The sequence below is a fragment of the Stegodyphus dumicola genome, chromosome 6 (assembly GCF_044657685.1).
Source record: "Stegodyphus dumicola isolate Sdum_Otavi_A_Nest chromosome 6, ASM4465768v1".
Lineage (NCBI taxonomy): Eukaryota > Metazoa > Arthropoda > Arachnida > Araneae > Eresidae > Stegodyphus > Stegodyphus dumicola.
The window spans coordinates 44826953-44851860 of NC_140773.1; the positions used below are offsets into that span (position 1 = coordinate 44826953).

Consider the following 24908-nt stretch of genomic DNA (forward strand, 5'->3'; position numbering starts at 1 on the left):
GCTGAGAAAAGCTTATTGTTTATTGAAGTCTAAGGAAAAATTATATTTCCTTAAAAAGTCCAATTGGAGAATAAATGGATCATTACTACCCGCCACATATGCCATGTGATGGTAGGCGGCACTTCCAAACATGATGTTCACGTTTAACTTCCCAGCTATGTCGATCTTATCACCAGATGCAGTCTGAAGGGTAACAACGGATGGCATCCAAATAAGTCTATCTTTAAACTGTTGAGCTAAATCTCTCCGAATGATAGTAACATTAGCTCCTGTGTCAATGATCATATTGCAAGGAACTCCATCGATGTGCCCATTGATGGACAGTCCGTTACTGTTGCCACTCACTGTAGAAATCTTGAGCGCTTTAAAACAAGGTTTTTCATTCTCTGGCAACCTCTGTTCCTCGATATGGTCATTCATTTGTTTCCTCCATTGTTGCTGGGAAATGGTCTCAATTTCTGTGCTCCGGGGTGTTCTGCAGTTCCTTTGCTCCACAGTACTGGTTTCTTTTCACTTCTGTTCCATCTCAAGCCACTGACTTGTCTGGTACAATCATCTGTTTTATTTTCCATACCTCGGAATGTTCTGCAATTCCATCGTAGGTGACCTTCAGAACCACATCTCCAACTCCTTAGAGCCATTTTGTTCCCACTGCTACTCCGTATCAAAGCGTCGACTTGTCTGGATAAATCATCATTTTCCGGCTTAGCTTTCCTCTAATATTCATCATGCGCTACACTGCACGGGGAATAAAAGAATTTAATTTATAATTCAACTAACATTAGCTATTTAAATACCAAATCCATAACACCCCCTTCCAAAGGACTGCATGAAACAAATTCTGGTAGACTAGGCATACCAGAAAGCCAAAGGAGCAAAACATTTTGCAGAAGAAGAGGGATTTCAAAATTACTTAAACGCTTAAAAAACATACATATACCAGTCACCTGGTATGTACTTGTTTCATACTGGCACATTTCTCTTCCAAGTACACAATTAACCTGTTAACGCTGAAATTATTTTAAAATGAGAATTTTTGAAAAATATTTTTAACTTGCATTTCATATATGTCTACATATAATAAAACAAAGAGTCTGTCTGTGTGTGTGTCTTTTGTTGGCGCTGCGCTTAGGCTAATAGACCCACGGCTATGAAATTTGGTACATAGGTGCATCTAGACAAGAGCCAGTGCACCTCGAAGCTTTTTTTTTTTTTTTTTCAAAATTCAAATTAGAATTTTTTTAAATTTTATCTTTTGTGACGAAATCGCGTCATTTTGAGACATAATGGGCTATAGGAAAGCGAGATTTTACTCTGCACACATTTTCACATCGTCATGAAACGTAGGCACTCAGCTATTTTACGAACTTAAAATAAATTTCGTGTTTCAATAAATTGATTAAATACAAATTTATTTAATAAAGGAAGCTTAACGCCTTTTCAGCAGGATTTTTTCTAAAAAGTTTATTTTTCTTTGATTTTTGGACACAAACTTTCATTCTTGCGACTGCTTTTACAAGAAGAATTTTGGAAAAATGATAATATTTTGTATTTTTAAAAGATTTTTTAAATGAAGCTTCCGAGTACACTTCTCACATCTCACATCTTTAAAAATGTGATTTTAGCAACAATTTTCCTGTCTTATTGTTGTTGATAGATTTTTGATGAAATCGCATCATTTTGAATAGTTTCATTCTTTTAGAAATATGGGTTTGGCAACAATTTTTCATCGTATTTCTTATGTCACTGTTTTTAAAAGATTCGTATATTTCATTCTCGTTTATTTATATATATATATATAATACATTTTTATTGATTTTTTTTTTTGATAAAGTTGTTCTGTAGAGTAAAATTCTGCGCGGAATTATGTTATCTGAGTTGCTTTCATGTTATTTTTTGCTTATTTCACTGTTTGTAAGATATTGAAAAGTTTTGCCTATTTTTTTTCTTCAACGGAAAGTTGGTTAATTTTTTTATTAGGATAATTAATATTTGTATTAAGGGATATAGCTTATTTCATTGTATTTTTTTTCCTCTTGAAAATATAAGATAAAATATCATTAATTATAGTTTGCTTTTCAGAATTTTTTGTTTTTTGTATTCTTTTATGTTATTTATTGCTCATTTCACTGTCTTTAAGATATTGAAAAGTTTTGAGTGATTTTTTTTAGGAAGCAAAGTTCTTAACTTCCTTTATACCATTTGAGTTCTTAAGATTTTGCAAAGAGAAGTTGGTTAATTTATTTATTAGGATAATTAATATTTGCATTAAGGGATATTGCTTATTTCATTGTAATTTTGTTATACGTTAATAACTTTTTTTATGAAGTTTTTCTGCAGAATAAAATTCTACGCAGTTTTTAAATTTAACGTTTGGTGTTTCCTTCAGCCATTTTTCCGGTGCATTTAAAAGCCAGACGAAGGCTGGCAGCAAAGCTGCTAGTCATAAATAAAGTAATTATGAAGTTTTAATCAATTACCATAATTAGCAGTTCAGATAATAGGTGATCTATAAACAGACTGCTGGGCGCTTCTTGTAATAAAAGAACAAGTAACTGCCCTCTGATCTTATGTTTAAAAAATTACGAATTAAGTTAAAAAAATATAAATTTTTTCTAAAAATTAAAACAAACTAAAAAGATTTAAAAGGAAAAAATCTTATTTTACTGATCTAAACTTTCTTAGTTATATTTTTACCGAGCAAATTTGTACTATTTAAGTGTGATATAGTGGAAAACATTACACAAAGTGTTACATCGCATTTTGTACAAAACGCAATAGGCCTTCCCTTACATTTTTGAAATTGGTGTTCTTTTTGGTTTTGTCTTTTACCTTTAACATGGTCTTTTCTATCTAAACCTACAGAGCTTATCACTTTGGTCTCAATGCTATCAGGAAATGCCTTCCAATGCTTTTCTTGGAATTTGTTCCCAGTTTGAGGTATTCAGCCACGACATGACTTCCGATAACTTTTATACTTTTTTTTACCACTCGTACTCCAAGTGATTCATTTGAAGTTGCAAAACTGTATAGGTTTGTTTTAAGAAATTCTTTGAAAAAATGATGACCGTCATATCAAATCATCATTTCATCAACAGACAGAAATTTATCGAAAAATCCAAATTTTTTAAAACTGTGATTAATTTTCTTATTTTGAATGCCCGGTCTGATTTTTGCATTGCTGAATAATTCTTGTTGGCAAAATGGATTACAGATTTCATTTCTAAATATTTATTTAGAGGCATTGCATTTTTTACTATCGGTACCATGAGTTCTTCTTCCTCTGACCAGAAATCACATTCATTACATAAAGTACGGTACCCAGAGAAAATCAAACAACAAATAAAACTTTTCAACTCATCAATTGTAATGGAAAACTCTGGCTTATTTTCCCACACTTTCTTATATCTTTATGTTTCATTTATTACACATTCGTAAACTTTGAGAGATAAAAATTCTTCACAAATTTCAAGTGGGTTCATATTTTCTGAAATATTTGAAATATCCTCAAGATTTTTGCCAGACAAATTACCCTTTTCATTAAAAGCATAAGTAGGATTATGTTTTGTCTAATTTGCTTTTGGCTGCAATTTTTTTTTTTTTTTGATAATTTTGAACTAACTCCCTTTTTTATTTTCATTTTCATTACTGACACTAGATGTAAATGGCAGTTGCCCTGTAATGTTAAGTCCAAAATTATTTATGTTTTTACCAATGGAGTGATCATTTCACCATCATCAAAGCTCTCTTCGTCGGGTAAATCGTCCACATTGGGCGGTAAAGCAATTATATCTCACTCAGTCACCTTAGAAAACATATATTTTAGTGTTTTTTCGGTGTGAAACACTTTATGCCTGGAAATTTTGGAAAAAATTAAAGGGGGAAAACACAGTATTAGTTACCACAAATGCCCAGTGATCTTTTTATAGATCAGCATGTTTAAGCTAAAAATTTAATTATAAGAACAGTTATTTTTCTAATCTAAATTACACAGAACAATTAAAGAGGTATTGAAAATGTAGAACACGTAAGAAAAGTATAATTTATTTAAAAAAAAAATTTCCGCTGGATACAAAATAGAAAGCTGCGCTATGAAGCATCACTTGGCTAACTTCAAATTGCTAACTAACTGCTGTACTGTTTTGGAAAATAATGTTTCAAAAGGCCTTTGAGGGTATGGCCACAGGTGTGACATCAGCCAATGACAAAAAGAAGTGATTAAACGACATTGTTCTCAATGGTCATTCTAAAAGTATGTGATCTATAAATAGATCACTGGGTGGTATTGGAATTTTAATAATCTATATAGAAATATTATTATTATATTAACACTGACCTGTAAACACATGAGTTTCTACAAGGAATAATTACTAGTTTATTTCCTCTTTCTACAGGTAAATTATTATTAGATTTGCATATTAATGTTTCTATATGATAATAAAATTTCTGTTCCCCCTTCCAACATATCTTGCTTTCAAAATATTTTGGATAGGACTTTCAAAAGAAAAAATATATTTATTGCATAATAAAAAAGTTTATTATAACTTAACTATAATTAATGCTTACAAAACACATATATAAATGCAAGTACATTGCAATTAATTACATGTAGTAGGAATTAACACTCCACAAGAGATTACAGCAAAAAATTATTTTAAATTATAATTTTCTTACATAAGAATTCAGAGATAAGTAGTACATATTTTCAGTTTACTACAAATGCAATGTAAAGAGGAAAATTATGATTAAAAGTTAAGAAAAATTTTAATTATAACATACCAAATGTTGAAGAGCTTTAACATGAAATGGATTGACAGAAACAGCATTCTGGAAACATAGCTTTGCTTCATTGTATTCTTGTCTACACTCATGAATTCGTCCTTTCTAAAAAATAAAAAAGTTATGAAAATAATACAACACAGATATACACACAGGTATATTTTAAATACATATAATTTATTATCAGGAAAGTTTTTTACATATCATCTCCAAGGAAAATAAATTTAATTAATATGATGAATTAATGGAATAAATTTGGGTCAATATTTTAATTATAAGTTATTTAGATTTCTATTGTAGCAAAAGTATTTTAATAATCTATATAGAAATATTTTCAAGTGGAAAAATTATAAAAAAATTCTAAAAATAAAATTAAAAAGTAATATTTAAAGAACTAAAAAGGTAGCCATTGTTATTGACTGTAGATTAATTGGCTTGTCAAGGGGAACAAACTATCGGGTACGTGATATACAGATATAAAAATATTTTTCTAAATTAATTTCAGTAATGTTTATAATACATATCAATTATATAAATTATAAATAAAGCACATATATTTCAAATTATTAAGAAGAAAATTTATCATTTTTAAAATGCTCAATTTGTACACAGTATTACTATAATTTGAAATATAAATTAGAGATCTCTTAAAAGATGATACTTTGGAAAATAGTTATTTGGCAAGCCCCAAGAAAACTAAATTAAAAATATTATGTTTTCATGATGGCAAAACTTATCAATTTGTGTGAATAATAATTGCAGTGTACTGTAATATAAAATATCACATAAAATAACAGTCCAGAGATTTCAGAAAGACTTCGCTAAAGCTGATTCTAATTTTTTTAATGCTTATCCTGCTACTGCTCTGCAAGAGAAGAAATCTTGCAATCAACAGAAAAGGTTTCAAGTGATCCTTTTGTAAAGTATGATTCCACCTAAGTATGCAAAAGTGAGTTCTCAGAATACTTGAATGTCATTTAATAAGCAGCTTCAGACAATGCATTAGACACCTCTTTATGATGCAAAAATTACAGTACGGTCTACTCTGTAGGAGCGCCTTGTTATTGTCTTATCTTCTTAGCCACAATGATGGATATTATGACCATAGATGAAAATTTTCATAAGTTTACAAATCAGTTTGATCATGAAGAGGCCCATATGGGCCAGTTTCAGCAACATGTGCTATACTTCTAACATCAACATGGCTGAAATTATTTCCTTCTACAAAAAATAAAGCTATTTTCTTAATATTTTGGCACCCATAGTTGCCTAATCTTACCTCCACTAGATTTCTTCTTACGAGGCATGCTGAAAGGGAAACTATTGCGACTGCAAATATGGGAGAACACCTTCCATAACATGCAAAGGCATGTATGTATCGGGTCAGTCCATAAGTTCGTGCGCATTAAGAGTATGTGTGGAATTCACTATGACGCATTTACTAAAATAATACAATTTTGAACCTGTTGAAACTTGTCATCATTTGACTAACATATTATTCAGTTCATCACCAATTTTCATAAATATCAAACACATTTTAGTATCCATAGAAGATGAATATAGATAATCAGTACAAACGTACTGTGCTAAGTTTTTTATTTTCGTGTGGTGAATCTGCCAGGTTTGCAGCGATAAAAATTAATAGTGTACATGGTGAACACACTATTAGTGTAAGGACTGCCCAGAAATGGTTTAAAAAATTTAAAGTTGGAAAAAGCAGCATTGATGATGAACCCCGTTCAGGACATTTTAAACTGTTAGAACCAAATCAAATGATTAATTCAGAAGTTTATAGTGAACAACTTTGCCGTCTAAACTCAGAATTGATCAGAAAACGTCCATGATTGGTGAATATCAAGAAAGTGTTGTTTCATCATGATAACGCAAGACTGCATATGGCTCGAACAATGCTGCAAAAAATTAGTGAATTTAATTGGGAGCTTTTGCCACATCCTGCTTACTCCCCAGATATTGACCCAAGTGATTTTCAATATTAAGAAAATAGCTTTATTATTATTTCGTGCCTTACAAAATTTTTTACAGGGGAAAAAATTAAATTCTAAACAGGATGACACAATGAACTTTCAAGTTTTTTTGTATCAAAACCAGAGTCTTTCTACAGCAATAAAATAAAAAAAGCTGCCTTTAAGATGGCGAGACATTGTAGATAATGGAGGAATTTATATAATCGATTAAAATGCTAAATTGTGCTTCTTTATATTATTTAAAAATTTACCAAAAATGTGCATGAATTGGACTGACCCAATATAAGCATGCCTTGTGCAAACAGTAACCACTTAATACGAGACTGTAATACTTATACATCTGGATACGTCACTATACTGCATCCATTTGTTTGGAAGTTTTATAAGGAAAAATCATGGGTTGGGAATAAGTGAAATATTCTGTATTACATACACACATAAAGCCCATCATATGAAAAAAAATACAAATGTTAGATTCACAATGAGGCATAAATTATATGCACAAAATCTTAATCTTTATGATAAAGAATTTTATAGATTTACTCATTTATTATGAATATTCCCAGAAATTTAGCACAAATATTTAATCTTCTATGTTACTAAATTCTGAGATTTCAAGAACATTTTCAGTTCTATAATTATGGAGATAACTATAAACTTACCATAACCATAAGCTGATGAGATAAAGGAAACAATGCATTTGCTTCATTAATTGATGCTTCAGCTTCTTTCAGTTGACCAAGTCGAAGATACAAATCTACTATTAGCAACCAAATATGCAGCTGTAATAACCAGACATACTGAGGACCTGGCTTTGGCTGAAAACCACTAATTGAAGATGCAACTTCAGACAAAGCTTGCTCCACTCTTGCCGCCGCAGTACAAGTATTTCCAGCTGGAGAGCCTATGAATTACACAGATAAAAAGCTAAAAAGTAGCTGAAACTAATTTTTCCTTAACCCGTTCAGGACCAACATCGCATATGCATAACTTGAAAAACAGAACTTTTTTTTTTATTATTATTATTTTAGTTTTTAAATGCCAGTAGATGGTGCTAAATGGTAACGGTTTTCACTTTGGTTAAGATATGTGGCTTTTGACCTTCATGTATCAGCATTAGTTTCTGTTCTGTTCTGGTTTTGATAGATTTATTGGTGTAAACAAACTGAAAAATCACAGCTCTTTAAGCTAAAGGGACACTGGTGTGGTTGTTTATTTCGCTATGTTTTTTTTTTTTTTTCTGTCTTTATTTTTATTCTTTGCACCTTTTGTTATTAGAATGTGGGAAGTGCATCCAGCTCAATGTTTTCACTTATGCTTCTTCTTCTTTTCTTTCTTCTTTTCTTTCTTTTCTTTCTTTTTTTTTTTGTTTTTTTGTTAAAAGAAAATGTGGGAAAACACATTTAGCTGACTAAAGCGGGTGCAACGTTGCCTAACTTCCGTGATGGAAAAACTCAGACCTGTTGTCCTTTTTTACATTTATTTTAAAACCTAACATAAAATTAAATAACTTTATTGGTTAATTAAAAGGTAACTTTACAGCATTATTACACAGAAGAGGGAAGGCATCTGTTTTCCCAATGCGTAATGCATCTTACCTGCTTAGTGAAAAAAACCATCATTGTCATATGTGTTGATCCTCATTTTGAATTATTCCACACACAGCAGAATTATTAAATTGAAATTTAATTACTTACAGATAATTATTGCTTAATTTTCTTTTACATTTTGTTTTCATGTGTATAATATTTGTTTTCATGCCTATAGTTATAATTTTAGTATTTTGCATGTTTCACTTATTTCTATTAATGTGATATTCTTTATATTAATACATATTAAGAATTAGTATATTAAATATGTAACTTTAAAAACTGAGGTAATTACATTAAAAATGCTGATTTTATATGTATTTTATTGTAAAAGTAGGCTTAACTGCTGGAAATGCGTGGGTCGGTGGCAACGTTCCATTTTGGGGGATTTGGTCCCATGGCTGCGCTTTGTTCTCCGTGTACTGGTCCTCAAGGGGTTAATCAATATTGAACACAATCTTGCTATAAAAAGTGTAAATCAGAATATATATTTATATGCACCTATAAAAACATAAACAATTGAAAAATGAGAGAAACAAATATAACCTGTAGAATGTGCAGTATTTTTGTTATTGTTTATATTGCCATTAACCATATGCTGATATCACCCTACTAAAATGTAAATAATATTATTTGTACATTAATTATATGCATCATGATCTAACGAAGGAACCATGAACTCTTACTAGATCTGCATACTAGCTACTGCCACTGAAATCGATGCAAGTTCCATTACACTAAACATGGCATGATTACCTGTATTCAATTATAGTCATTTCACCAGGGAGATTTCTGGAAAGCTCGAGATATGACATGCAAGAGCTAGTGATGTAATAATGAAAAGAAAATTAAAGGACTAATAAACTTGCAACTTAAGCTATGAATCAAAAGGAGGCTAGATCTGAATTATTGATACTTTTGACATGCAGTTAAGACAAGTTGGACGGCTTATCAGAAATTACAGCTATAAACTGTCAGATGGCTTTGGTGGCTATCTGTCAGGAAGGGTTTGCATTTGAATTCTGTGTACGACCTGCAACATATAAGCCAATGGTTGCTAGATGGAAAGTTTCCCATTACTTACAGAGACAAAAAGTCTATTGCCTTTTTGGAACATTAACAAAATAAAGAGCACTAGCAAAAAATCAGTTCATTAATTTGAAGATATTTCAGATTTAATTATTTCCAGTCATTATATTTGTAGGTTAGGTGAAAATCTATAGAATAAAATCAAATTGGTCTTTTAGAACAAGCTTAAAAAGTTTAGAATATTTCAAGATACACAGCAAAAAAATACAATGGAATAAAGAAATACAGACAATCCCTATTTTTTTACGGTTCCTTTTCCAACATTTCATTGTGATCTACAACCCATGGAATCCTATTTCACACATTCAAAAACGACAACATTTAGAATATTTTAAAATTTTTTTGCATTTATACTATATGCATTAGTTAGCTTTTAACCCGTTTGCGACGGGCACCTCTGTTACCGAAGCATTTTCTTGGGACAGTGCGTTAACCGGATGCATCGTCCTGGATGGGCAATTTACGCTGCTAAGCCTAACTTTGGAAAAAAATTCGTATAAGCGAAATTTGTCATCCAATTTTGGGTACATTATGAAAACATTCAAGTAGTCGTCAGAATTAACTTTAAGCTTTTATTATTATATTTTCCTTAAACATTTTATAAAATACTCATTCTAGAATAATACAGTACAAAGTCTGTAATCCGGACACCCATTATTCATCCATTATCTATAATCTGGACCTCAAAGCCACAAACTTTACGTATGCGCGTAGAGAATGCTCATACATTGCGCATGCGTGCTTTGGAAGAAATGTTTAATAAAGTAAACAAATAAATATTAAGCTTTTTTTTTGTAAAATTTAATGCTCTTTAGATCATAACTGCTCTTTATTTCATAAATTATGGTTTCATATTTGTAATTGTATAATTTCTGCCTGCCATCTTACCAGATTTAAATTAATGAGCTATAATCCAGAAAAACCCCTAATCGGGAATCACCGAAGTCCCTTAAGGATTAGTCCCGGATTACGGACTTTGTACTGTATAATTTTCCCCTTATCCCACAAATAAATATATATGGAAAAATATCCAAACAATCGCAGATTTTATTTAACACAACACAAAATAAAAATTTTAAAATATTAAAAGTGTCTTTCATAAAAATTCAAGGAGCAAACAACGAAAAGTAAGCAATGATTCAAAATGAGACAGTGTATGATATTCTTTTAAAGATGGGTGTACGTGAAGTCCAAGTTGCACTAGTCACAGGAATATAATATCTGCTGCTATTTTACTCAACAAATTTAACTCATTTAGCATTTGTATATGTTCTACGGTTAGATAGTGCTTTCATTTTGCCATTTAAAAAAAAAAAAAAAAAAAAAAAAAAAAAAAAAAAAAAAAAAAACTTTTGCTAAGCGATACAAAATATTCGTCTCAATGCCGGAAAACTCAAAGAGTAGTAAAAATGTCTCTAATGACAGAACATCTACTCCACTATAACCGATAAATAAATAAATAAATAAATAAAATAAAAATAAGAAAAATTAATAAATTAAATTAAAAGCATTCCAGAGCATCGAGAACATGTTCATTTGTTTATATAAAATGAGCAGTAAGAGCCATTACATTACTCAACACTAACGAATTAGCGATTGTGTATATTCTACGTTTAGATACTGCTTTCGTTTGCCATTAAAATAGATGCGTTTCGCTACCATTGTATTACATTTAATATGTTTTGAATTATTTGTCTGATGTGTTTCTGTAATTTAATTTAATTTATGCAACAACACAAATATACAGGGCAGTATCCTCACAGCTCCTGAATCGTGCGCTTCTTGTTGCTCTTGCCTCTCAAAGGCTTTGCGACTCATGGTCGCCCCCTGTTACCACCTCTGACCTTATCTAATTGTCATGAAGATTAATGTCATGTGTCATTTTCTTGAGCCGGACAAATTGCGCATACGTATGATATTTCGGCAATAACCGTGCAGACCAGACCAGACCATTAAAAGTATTCATCTCAAAGCACGAAAATCTAAAAGTAATGAAAAAAAGGAAAAATGTAAGAGTACTAAAAAAACTCTCTAATGATAGAACGTCTATCCCACTATATCGCAAAAATAAAATTAAAAAGTACCTCAATGCAGTGAGAGCACGTGCATTTGTTTATATTATATCAAATGAGGCAGTTAAAGAGATTACATTGCTCAACACCCACCCATTCCGAAACGAAATGAATCTCACTCTCATTCCGAAACAAAATACAAATATAAAAATCATTGCATAGAAATGAAGGTAAACATACTTAACTTTCGATATATTTCCCCATAACAGGCGCATCTAGCGGCAACAAAAAATATTAATTAAACGTTCTATCTAAAAAGTCAAATGTGGTACGCCTGGCCAGTAGAGTGAATTAAATATCCGATTCAAATATGACACACCCGGCCGTGAGGTAATGTTCGCTGCTGATGAACATATGATACGCCCGTAATGAACGGGTTAAATCCTTTCGCAAGCTGACATAAATTGACTTATTTAAGTGTTTTGGCAAATTGGCATAATTTCACTTATTTAAGCGTAATTCATTTGCACTTGCAAAAACATCTGAATTATTATATTATTTTTTAATACCACAATTACTGCGTAAAAAGCTAAGCCTGGTCTGAATATTTTGAATTAGTCAAGAAAAATCAATAAAATTTTCAGCATTTAATATATCAATATAAATTTGATATAAAAAATCTGATGTGGACACCACATGATTTCTTTGTAAGCCTATTAAATTACACACACTTTTTGTTGCACTTCATTTAAATTTATTTCCTCAAATTATTCTAAATTAACTGACTTCTTACGTTAAGGCAAGTTGAAATTGACATCAAAAACTGCAAATTTTGAAATTAAATATCCCGGTCAATTTTTGTACTATAGCATTTTCTTGTATTTTTATTTTTCTGTAACAAGCATAATACTTTCCCAAATATATGTATACAAAGCAGGATTTTAGTATTTTTTTTTAATTTGAAATTACCAAAACATAAATATTTTTGTCATTTAAAACACTTCTGTAACTGAAAGTATAAGTCTATGGCCAACGATTTCAAAAATCAAAAATTAAGGCTGGGTAATGGAGTGGGTGCATATATAATACAACTGAATTTTCATAATTTAAAATTTAAATTAGCCTTATACAATAGAGAATATTTGTTAAATTCATATACAATACAAAGTCTGAAATCCGGACGTCCATTACACGGAATAATCTAAAATCCGGACCTCAAAACCACAAACAAAGTTTTTTCTCATAGGCTTTACTCATGCACATTTGACTCCCCCCTCTTCGCATAATAAAACATCTGGAGAATCCCGATTCTTAATTTCACTTTGACAGTAAATAAAATACCTTGTTATTAAAGAAACAATCATCTTAGCATAAATTTGTACGATCAGTAATTTCGCTCCATTGCTGCGTATCTGCTTGGCATGCATCTCAAACTGAAACATTCCACATAGATACATCATTATTTATTATACAGTCAAAAGTCTTTAATTCGGACTCGTCGGGACTTCAGCGATTCCGGATTATAGATCATCAATTTAAATCTGGTAAGATGGCATACAGAAATTATAAAATTAAAACTATGAAACCGTAATTTATGAAATAAAGAGCAATTATGTTCTAAAAAGTATCAAAATTTACAAAACAACAAAAAAAAAAAAAAAAACTGATTATTTGTTTACTTTATTAAACATTTCTTTCACCGCGCACATGCATAAAACATACATTACGCATAGTCGAAATTAGAAAATTGCAACCAGAAAACTATTTGATGTGTATTCGCGATATTTATAATGACAAGGAATTTGATTTAAATCATATCAAAGATGGAGTACATCGAGATGAAATACTACATTAAGGAATTATAAGCCAAATAAAATAAAAACATCTGCCCTGAAGATAAGAATAGTGCTGACAGATCAACTTCCAGTTCACAAATACTTCATAAATCACATTTTCATATTTTTAATTTTATAATTTCTACATGCCATCTTACTAGATTTAAACTTATGATCTTCCGGAAAAATCCCAAATCCGGAATCGCCGAAGTCCTGACGAGTCCGGATTTCAGACTTTGTACTCTATCTATATATATACGTACTATTATTATGTTAGGTTTTATAAATGATTATATTATGTTTTTTTAAAGAAACTGTTTTGTAATTATATAGACATACATATATATATATATACTTTTGGTACTGCTGATTGTAATAAAAAAGGAAGGTATATAACTAGACGTTATAGCAGTTCCATACAAAATTCAAGGTTCTATAGCTAATAGTTTTTGAGTTAGGTTAGATATATATATATTTACACTGCGAAAAAAAAAAATGGGACAGTTCTATATCTCCCGTTCTACTGGGCCGATTGATGAAATTCAAATTGCGTTTTTCATGTCTTGAAAGTGCGACTTAGGATATATATTAGATTTATATATAGCATTATTCTAACATGGGTATTTTTACAGAAATCAGACTATTTCTGAAATAACATATAAATTTTTTTCCTATATTTTGTTTTTACGACTCAAATTATGCCTAGATATTGAATTTTGTAATTTTTGGTGAAAAATTAAAAAATTTATCTTGGCAAATTTTTTCCAGTTGCACCAAGAATAATTTCCTTGGCGAACTTCTTTATTCATAGCACCCTATTTTCCTTTCCTTTTTCTTCATTGTCCATGAGCGGAAGAAAAGTCATCGTTCATACTTTCAAATAATTTTAACAAAGTGCAGAAACCACATTTTCATTATTATTGTTTGTTTACACTAAATATGCCAAATTTCGAAACACGCTAAAATGTAAATTCACATATATCTTAGGAAATTTTGAATTAAAAACTCTAATTTTTTGCAGGTATGTTTAGAAATAGATCTACTTTAAGATGATGGCAAAACTTTTACAGGTTGTAATTTAAAACTTTTTCTAAAAATTTATAAAAATTATTTTAAAATGCAAATTAAAAAAATAAATCATAAAAAATAGGCAAATTTTATTTGAAATGAACCTAAATTTCAAAATATGAAAGGAAGAATTAAATAAGTTTAATAACAAAAAGAGATATTGATAAATATATGTAAGATAAAAATATGAAAGCAAACTTCTAATTTTAATTGACTATAACCTCTTTTATTTTTCATTTGTGGACTTATCTGTGTCTTAAAAATAGCATTATAAATCTAAACTGTGTCATTCAAATTAATCATGCGATCTTACGAAACCCTTAACGCAGATATCGTTTGGTGAATCAAAATAATTGTAAACCAAAACTTTGATTCACTCCCTTTTTATCTGCATTACTACTGCGGCACTCTCTCTCTCTTTTCACCCACGCTTTCATCCTGCTAAGAGACTGCTGCAATCATTTATATTCGCTTCTGTCACTATAGTATCGAAATTGTTCTGGAAATAGGAACGTTAGAGTGCCATGTGAATTGTGGCCACCAATGTGAATTTAATAATATATGGAATTTAATCCGGCTTGACTGTTTCTTCTTCAAAATGGATGGATGCTCTAAGCATCAAGTATCTACGCTAAACAACAATGCTACATTTATTCCTCAGTTGGATTTCTGTAAAATAGTATCTGCAAATTCATAATTCTAAAAGTTAGATATCATCAACTATTCAGATATGTTGCGCTATCATTACATTTTTTGGCGCGTCTCAAGTATGTGGAACTCCCAATGCAAAGGTTATTCAACTATTTTATCATGGTTCAACTCATGGATAAAATAAAAATAAACTTTTCATCACAACCCGAATTCCAAATTAGGCCAAGGTCACTGTAACATCGAATGTGTGGTGCCCAAAAATTTCTTTTAACAGGCAGTGTTTTCTCCAACAAGTATGAAACTGATTTAATGGCATCTTCAAAGGTGCTTATGTTATTTGGAAAGTGAAATATTATTAAATATGGTGTCGAATTGTGATTAATTTCTTCGCTTCCAAATTTAATGTCCAAATGTGTTTTGATGTTACGTGATAAAAAGGTCTGAGTTTCTCTTCAGCTGCATCATTGTGGATAACTTGCTCAATAATTTGTTATATTTTAAATCTGAAAATGTAATGTAGCACTGCTCTACCAAAACATCAAATTGAATGTATAAGTATTCTAAGATTTTATTCAAGGAAGATTATTAAAATTTATTGTTATTAGTAAGTATAAGTTTTGTCAAAAATTTTGAATTCATGTTAAAAATTTTGGAATTATTTCGCTAACAAGTTATGAATTTTGGAATTACTTTGTGAATAAGATTATTGTTTAAAAATCTGAACTTTAAAAATTTTCCAATTATTTTCAGAATGATGTGTCTGCCCTACTCTCTCACTTTTCGCTTAAGCTTTCATCCTGTTACAGGGTTCGTACACATTTCTACACATGGAAATTAAGTACTTTTAAGGACTATTAATGAAAAAAATTAAGGACCTATAAGCACATGGGAGCTGAATAAATTCAATTAAAAATATTATCTACGCTGAATTTCACTTTTGTAATACCATCCTAAAAATAAAATAGACCCATAAGTAGGATGCTATATTATTAAACATAATTAACATAATAATTAATCAGTTTGAGAATAAAATAAACTTTATGAAATTTATCAAGAAGCATTAAATATTTTACACTCATAATAATTGGACATATTTGAAAGAAGATAAAGGACATTTTATTTAGGTTTTACTAACAGTTAGCTTTATGTTGATTTTTTTTTAATGTGTCATATTGTTACATACTTGCTCACTCTAGGGGTTTAGTAAATAGTAAGTAGATTTTATGTCAAGCGACATAGGTTAAAGTAAGAAGTAAAATCACAATCAGCTTGATTCAAAACAAAAGACTGGCTGTTACCGACGCTCCTTCTTGCCTAGAGAGAGATCTGCTGATCAGAACAAACCTGAAAGGCCTGATGTAAGCACGGTTCACAAGTTTTGAAAGTTAGCTGTGTCTGTGTCAGTTAGTGTCGTAGCTTCCCAGGGCCTGGAACTTAGTTAATTTAGTTTAAGGTCCTAATAATCCACTAAAGCATCAGAGGTGACAAGTTGTTTTGCACTATTTTAAGTCTCACTAGATGTGAAGAATATGCTTTACATGAATTTTTACATTTTTGTGTTTTATCCTGTGACCACGATAAGGGTTAATGAAAGGCAATAACTCGCTTTAAAATATAGAGATAATTTTAAAAGGCAGCCAATTAGTTATAAGTAATTAAATTAGGTATTAGATAACCTTAGTCATTATGAATTTTATGGCTCTACTCTTATATTCGCCCTAAGATCACCAAATGTGGCGATATATATTCTGCGCTGGTTTTGGGGACGATGTTGTTTGTATGGCAACCCTTTTGACATTGAAACTTAACTCTTTTGCTGCAGTGGTTTAATTGCTCATTGGTTCATGTGGTGCGTGTTTTGAAATGACCCAAGTTGCAATGATAGACGTGGTGGCAAGATTTCAGTCGCATACTTTATATTGTGTGGAAAGTAAATTTAGTATTAAAAGGTATGATGTTGGAGTTGTAATGAGTCTTTTGTTCACGGGTGTGTTTATGAGGATCGAAGTGTATTTTTGGAATTTCTGGGGGACTTTTAAAACGGAGTCCGAAATGCGGAGCTGCTATGAGAACTCGGACGAAGAAAGGCGTTCCTAATAGTTCTTGTGTGGATTTGCAGTCAAATGCCTGCTGGTAAAGTATGTGGCTGTCAGCGGAGTTTAAAATTTAGATTGTGGTTTTCTTGTAGTAAGTTAACTTTGGAGGAAGTTTTTATCTTTACTTTCGAAATTTTGAATCACAGAAAGAGATGTAATATAGCCGAATCGTTGCACCTTAGTTCACAGATATTGTGTGACCGGCGATATTTTATTAACGAATGTATTATGGTAAGTGCATTTTATTTTACTGTTTTTATTTTGTAGAATGTTATGTTCATTGTTTTTTTACTATGAATTTCTGTTGTTATTGTTGTTTTTTGAATTGTTTGTAATTTTAATTATTTTAGTTCATTTTGTTGATTTGTGCACAATGCCTAGCTTGTACAATTCGTAGATATTTTTTTAAAAGTTTAAACAGGATGCTGTGTACATGGTAGTCTTTGAAATTTATTGTTGTTATGTTAATTTATTAAAGCAAGGTGTGCGTAGTTTGTAGATTTGTTCACTGCTTAGATTGTGAAATTCGTAGATGTTTTTTTTAAGTTAAAACATATCGCTGTGTACATGGATTCTTGTCAAATATTTTTTGTTAAAAACGTTAGGTTTTTGCTACCTAAATTTTTTGTTTTGGATTTTTAGCTTAAATTGTGTGTTAAAAACGTGGTTTTTGGAGACATTTTAGGCTTAAAGTTCGAAACGTAGACAAAAAATTTAGATAGTAATATGGCACGGTGGAGTTTCTTGCCAAAAGTGTTTGGTGAGAAATTTAGCGACCTGAGAGTAAATATAAGAGTAGTTCCAATTTTATTTATATTTTTAACAATATTTGTTAAAAAAGCCCTATTAAATCACAATCTAATAACATTTCATAGTTTACAATACATGTAATTTATGGCATTGATTCATTAAAAGCTACAAAGTATTTATGTTTTGTAGCAACTTAATGCGTCTTTTTAATTTGAAGCCTTCCCAGATATTTTGGCTAATTTATATCAATTTCCTTCTCTTTAAGCATCTTTTCTAACAATTGGAACTTTGTCTCAATATGCAAGACAATGTTCTCACTAGTTTTTATGTGTTTTATCGCCTAACCTGTTAACCTCTCTAATATGTACCCATGAGGGTTTACTTGATTTAGTAAAAGTTAATAAGTTAAATAGTCCAAAACCCTCCAGACAGATGTGAAGCAAATTATCCCTATGTCTGAAAGTAACTAGAAAGTCAGACACAGGTTTAAAGAAGCTTCTTATTTAAAAAGAACTTAGAACATAAAGGCATGTTCTTATGCTAACAAAATCAATCAGAGCTCGTGTTGATGTAATTAAACGAGAAGAATCGAATTCAAACTAAAATTATGGACTAGTGATCAAAGACTATACAATTTAATTTTATTTTAAGTGGGCTCAGAAACTCTATCGTCATAGCAAATTCAAATGTCAGCAGCGGTATTCTAAAGACGAATAATTACACGTTATCAGAGCTGACAGGAACTAATGCAGGGAGCAAGTGGAGATCAGAAACACACTCTTGTTTTACACTCCAAAAATCTCAGTTTAAAAACTGTGTAAGTGATTTGCATTCTGGTGAGAAAATAGAAATGGGAAATTATAGTAAAAGCTGAAATTGTAAACAACTGGGTAATTTACATAATATTATCTTTGAAGAATAATTTCTCTTTCTCTTAATGTATTTTCTTTCTTCCCCGTTTCCTTTTCATTTAGAATGTATAAAGAAAGCTGCTAATTTTATTTCTTTAGTAATATAAACAATCAGAAGAAATATGAAATATATATGGTAAGGTCTGGTTACAGAGCTGGTGTGGGAGAATTTTTAGAATTTAGTGACACATCGAGCAACAAAATCTAGAAATGTCAAAACTTTTAGAATTTAGAACAGGCACTAGAAGCAGAATTTAGAAAGGCACCAGGCAGCAGAATTTAGAATCCACAGAGATCGTATCAGGTGGGAAGATGCCTAGTGCCATCACTATGTATGATGCATTACGACATATTAGATGAATCATTTAAATTGTCAATTTCTTTATTAATAAAAAATTCTTTTTTATAATGCCTCAACCATATGATAAGATTAGAAGCATTTTTGACATTTTATGATTGTGTCTAGTGAAAAGTAGAAAGAAAGAAAGAAAGAAAAAAAAAAAAAAAAAGATAAAAATGTTAAGAAAAAGATTCTAGTATCAGAAGAAAACATTCAACTATTATGTTTTCATTGTTCTTCCATATGTTCTCCAAAAAGTAAGAAATTATGTATTAACACCATGGAGACATATTTCATTTTGCCACATTTTTCTGGAATCTTCCAGAATCGTGAGTCTATAACTCTTGCCTTGAAATCTTTATAAACTTTCGAAGCTGCAATTTCTAAAATCCTAAAGAAAAATTAACCCTACCAATTCGGTAACAGCAAATCATAAATCATAAAGCCAGAAATTTTTTTTTGTGTGTGTGTGGGGGGAAACACGGACGAAAAAAGCGTAAAATTAATTTTGTAGAAAAAACTCACGAATAATTTGAGACAATTACATGAGAAAACTCTTACCATGAAAAAATTAAAAAGATATTCTTAATTAATTACATAACTATTTTGCTTTTGCTAAGAACTGTTTCCTAAATTGTGCTTTAAAGCATTATACCTTACTTATTTTTCAGATTCAAAATATTATATAATAAATGGCCAAAATGGAACTTTATACTAAGACAGCAAAAAATAAAAATGCTTTATTTTAATGCTATTTCTTAAATGCAATTGCAATATATTACCATTATTTTAATTAAATTTATCAATGTTACAATGTACTAAAAAAATAGTCGAAAAGTTCCCAGATCTCGAAACTAAAAATTTTCTATAGAAACTGATCTTAAAATCACCAAAATGTTGATAAGTCGCCAAATTTAGAGCAATATGATAAAAGAATTTACATCCCCAAAAGCGAAAAGTTGTTTAAGAGCTCTTCACTAGAAAAAAATAATTTCGAAATGCTTAGATTTCACACTTGCTCAGAAACTCTATCCCAACCTTTATATTAGAAATAGGAACAAATTATAACCCATGAACGCATTCACCCATTCAAAAGATATTTGTCAGCGAATTGCCAAAAAAATTCCTCCAAAATGGCAGTCATAAAAACAGACAGAAATTTCAGATGATTAAAATTAAGGCCCTTCTGCAATTTTTTCCAAAATGAAGTGCTTTTAAAGACCAAAAATTGATTCCAAAAAAATTAAGGACTCTTAAGGACTGTACGAACCCTGTGTTAAGAGGCTGCTGCAATCATCTATATTTGCTTCTGTCGCTATAGTATCAAAATTGTTCTGGAAATAAGCACAATGCAGTGCCAAGTGAATTGTGGTCACCAATGTGAATTTAAATAAACATGGAATTTAATCCGGCTCTACTGTTTTTTCTACAAAATGGATGGAAACTCTAAGCATCAAGTACCTATGCTAAACAACATTGCTACACTTCTACATCTCTACGGTCTTACACCAGTGCCTCCAAAAATTGTGGTATTATTACATTTTTAGCCCAACAGGATTGGACTATGTGCTACTAACCTCAATGGAACATTTATTCCTCAGATGGATTTCTGTAAAATAGTATTTGCAAATTCATAATTCTAAAAGTTAGATATCATTGACTATTCAAATATGTTGTGCTATCATTACTTATATATTAAATTCAATTGTCATTGAGGAGCTAAAATTTTTAGAGCTAATTTTTTAAAAACTACTAATGCAATATTTACAAAACTTGGCAGTTTGGCATAATTTGAGTAATAGAATTCAAATATGGAAAAAATTTGGCATGTCATTTCAGAAAAAGTCCGATTTTGTGTCAAAATACCTGTATTAGAACCATGCTATATATAAATCTAATACATATTCTAAGTCATGCATTCAAGACATGAAAAACGCAATTTGAATTTCATCAATTGACTCAATAGAATGAGAGATATAGAACTGTCCCCTCTTTTTTTTTGCGCAGTGTACATTATGGGGAAAAAAAAAAAAAAAAAAAAAAAAAAAAAATCCATTTTGGAATAGTCTTTTATTTTGTCTATATGTATAGATGTCATGCAAGAAAATAGTTAAAATGGATTTGAAAACAGTTAAATGGATATTTTTGTTGAAATCTGAAATTTTTCATGATTACAATACTTTCTTTACTTTGTACAGAGAAATAAAAAGGATAAAAATTGTGAATTAACAAATATATTCTGCCCTTTTAAAATCTTAAGCACTTTTTGGTTAACAAACTAACACAGAAATATATTTGAAGTTACCTGAGTCTACATCTGAAAATTCAGATGAGTAAATCTGGAATATACTTCTGCTGTCACTTGCAACTCGTGTCAGACCATTAGATGCAATATCACTAATCAAATCAAAAACAAGAGTACATGCTTAGTAGAATAATAATGATTCCATCACATATATAGCCAAAGTAACACATAAAATATATAAAATAATATTTTAAAGTTTCACTTACGCTGTAGACTTGCTTTCATATACAATTTTCCACAACTGTAACATTTGCTTACTTGTAAGCAAAGCAACTTCTGGTCCAATACAGTGTTCTTCCAAATGAGCTTTTGTACATAATAAACTAAAAACAAGAGTAATATTATGAAATAAAAATACACAATTAGAAATTACTTTTAATAAATTTTTCCTTCCAGACTATAAATGAGAAAAGTTTTTACTGATAAAAAGACCTTTAAAAAGTATATAAGTGATGAAGAATTCATAAAATGATGTAGAACTGATAAAGGAAAATTCAGAATTGAATTTAAATGTATTATTTCAGGTCTATTCAAACTGACAGGGTAGGGGTGTAGTCTGATCATGACGACAACAACAATAAAAAAACTTAAGCCTTCTGAACGTTTGCTGAATTTTGGATCAAAACAATACTTTTTTTATGCAAAGAAATGTATATTTTTGGAAATTTAAATTATAATGTTAAAAAGACAAGTTAAGATCCAAGTTTGGAAATCATTCTCTCCTCCCCCTGTTAACAGCTCCAATAAAATGTCCTGCATTTCCCCTCTAGAATAAAATAATAAATTTCACAGTCTCACAAACTACAGCTGTGTAAACTTTTATTTGATCACAGAATAGCTACACTAACTGCATGATAAAATTTCAGAAATAATAGCTCAGAGAAGGAAAATATTATGAATTTTTCTTTCGCAAATAAGTAAACTTCTGATAATTTCTTTCTAAGATGATGAAAGTTCAAATATTCAGTCTTTTCTCAATATAATTTTAATCAGGCTTGGTTTCAGCATATCTAGTGCCTTAGGTAATCAATATTGGTGTTTCCTGTAACTTACATATATTTTAAGAATGAAATACACTTTTATTTTACTGTTGCTTCTGTGAGCAACTTCGGGGCACCCTAGGTAGGTACCTATGCTTGAAGTAAGAACTGATTTAAGCTTTTAATACTTGCATACAATATAGTCATATCAATGGCCACATTCTTTTTAGTAAAAATTATCTGTTAGAAGAGATAATTTCACACACATACATTCTTTATGTATTGATAAATTTCAGTTATCTATGTTTTCCTCTCTGTGTAGTCAAACATATGCAATCTGTCTCAGTCAAACATATGCAGTCTGTCTCAGTCATACATATGCACTCTGTGCAATCAAAAATATACATATCTGTGTAGTCAACAAAACAGTATATAAAAATAAAAGTTCAAATAAAAATGCTACAGGATTCACTGAAAGAAATCTTTATCTTATTTTTACTAAGAGAAATCTTTGCAGATAGGCAGATAAAAAGAACTACAGTCAAAAGTCGTTAATCCGGACTCGTCGGGACTTCGGCGATTCCGGATTATCGATTTTTCCGGATTATAGATCATCAGTTTAAATCGCATAAGATGACATGCAGAAATTCTAAAATTAAAAATATGAAACCGTAATTTATGAAATAAAGAACAATTATGATCTAAAGGGTACCAAAATTTACAAAAAAAAGCTTAATATTTATTTGATTACTTTATTAAACATTTCTTTCAATGTAAGTTGTTTCGTTTTATGTGATAATACTTTCTCTTTAATTCTATAAACAGACATAATTTTTTGTTCAGTTACAAAGTTCCGCTGTTCAAGTCCCGTTAATTGCTGTGCCGAGAATACCGACTAACTTGTCAATCGAAATTTTTTCGTTTACACTAACCTCTCTGTCACATTCTTCATGTCTTTATCCATTTTTTGCAGCAATTCCACTTTTTGTTTGATGGACATCGAAACATACTTTCGTTTTGTACGATCCTTTGGGAGCTCCAGATTCGAAAATTCTATTTGACATAATCGAAAGTTCAAGTTTACTTTTATAGTATTGCTCTTACAGTCTGCAAAAAATAATAAGCCGGATCCAATTCAAAAATGAAGGAACAACGCAATCATCAACATTAACTGAAATAGATAATTTTAGCTTATACCGTTCGTTATACGTAAAACGCGCACGGGAAAACGTATTCTGCGCTTGCGCACACGCAAATGCGCAGTCGTAAGAGGTCTTACGCGCACGCGTAAACGCCTATGCGCATGTGTCAACGTGGCGCATGCGCAGAAAGTTTTTAGCTTTGAGGTCCGGATTATAGATCATTCCGGATTATGGGTGTCCGAATTAACGACTTTTGACTGTACAATATATGGTATACATCAAGCATTACATCCTATGTCAGCTTTACCAATTAATAATAAATTAAAACATACTTCAGACTTAAGAATTATTGCATTTTACATCTTAATTGCACACTAGTTACATGAACTATGACTTGACATTTTCCACTTTTCACAGAAACTTGCTTTCATATACAATTTTCCACAACTGTAACATTTGCTTACTTGTAAGCAAAGCAACTTCTGGTCCAATACAGTGTTCTTCCAAATGAGCTTTTGTACATAATAAACTAAAAACAAGAGTAATATTATGAAATCGAGTATCGGACAAAAGAGCCTTTATTTATCAAAGCATTTTGAGGGGGGGGGAATTAATATACATAATATTGAGTGGCTAAACTTAGTATTGTACCATTCAGTAAAACAGAATTAAATATAAACTGATTTAATATCAATTGAATTTTCATAAAAAATTCCACAATGTCTACAGTAGATCAAGACCATCCAGATATAATAAACAAAATCAAGAAAATTATGCTAAAAATCAACAAGAGGTGGGGGAAATGGGATTTGCACAGCTTCATTAGCTCGACAAAATTCCTTTATTGCTGGGAAACATTTTTTTTTAGCAAAGGTTAAAAATTAAAAACTGGAAGATGTGATGAAACAGCTATGGTATAGAAGGGGAAAAAAAAAAAAAAAAAAAAAAAAAAACAACTTACTTAAAATTATCTGGATACTCCTCTAATGCAGCTTCAATCAACTGCAAAGCTTCAGAATACTGTTTCTGAGCAGATAAAAGTAGTACTAGAAGGTGCAATGAATGTATATGCTCAGCTCTAAGATGTAGAGCCATTTTTGCATGTAAAACAGCTTCAGATAACTGAAAAATGAAATGGAAATATTCATGAGACTAAATTGTTATATGTTTTTAAAGGTAAATACTTAAAAGACATTACAGAATTACACAATTACAAAAGATATAAATATCTGAATTTATATTTAAATAGATCACATATAAAATTATGAATAATAATTTATAAACAGCTCAAGCAATATTTATCATGAGTAACAGTAAATATGCAGAAACATTATTCATATCTAACACAATTGCAATCCACATTGATACAAATATAG

At 30.4% G+C, this 24908-nt stretch overlaps 1 protein-coding gene across 1 annotated transcript in view; it reads right to left on the reverse strand.

Annotated features, from left to right (window-relative positions):
* Ttc7 (tetratricopeptide repeat domain 7) overlaps nucleotides 1-24908 on the reverse strand; it is a 91004-nt gene that overhangs the window by 18013 nt on the left and 48083 nt on the right. The window contains exons 12-16 of the mRNA XM_035353007.2: nucleotides 24494-24654; nucleotides 21617-21733; nucleotides 21411-21502; nucleotides 7427-7668; nucleotides 4780-4884 (exon numbers count right to left, since the gene is read on the reverse strand). Of these exons, the coding sequence (XP_035208898.1) occupies nucleotides 4780-4884; nucleotides 7427-7668; nucleotides 21411-21502; nucleotides 21617-21733; nucleotides 24494-24654 (717 nt within the window). The remainder of the gene's footprint in view (nucleotides 1-4779; nucleotides 4885-7426; nucleotides 7669-21410; nucleotides 21503-21616; nucleotides 21734-24493; nucleotides 24655-24908) is intronic.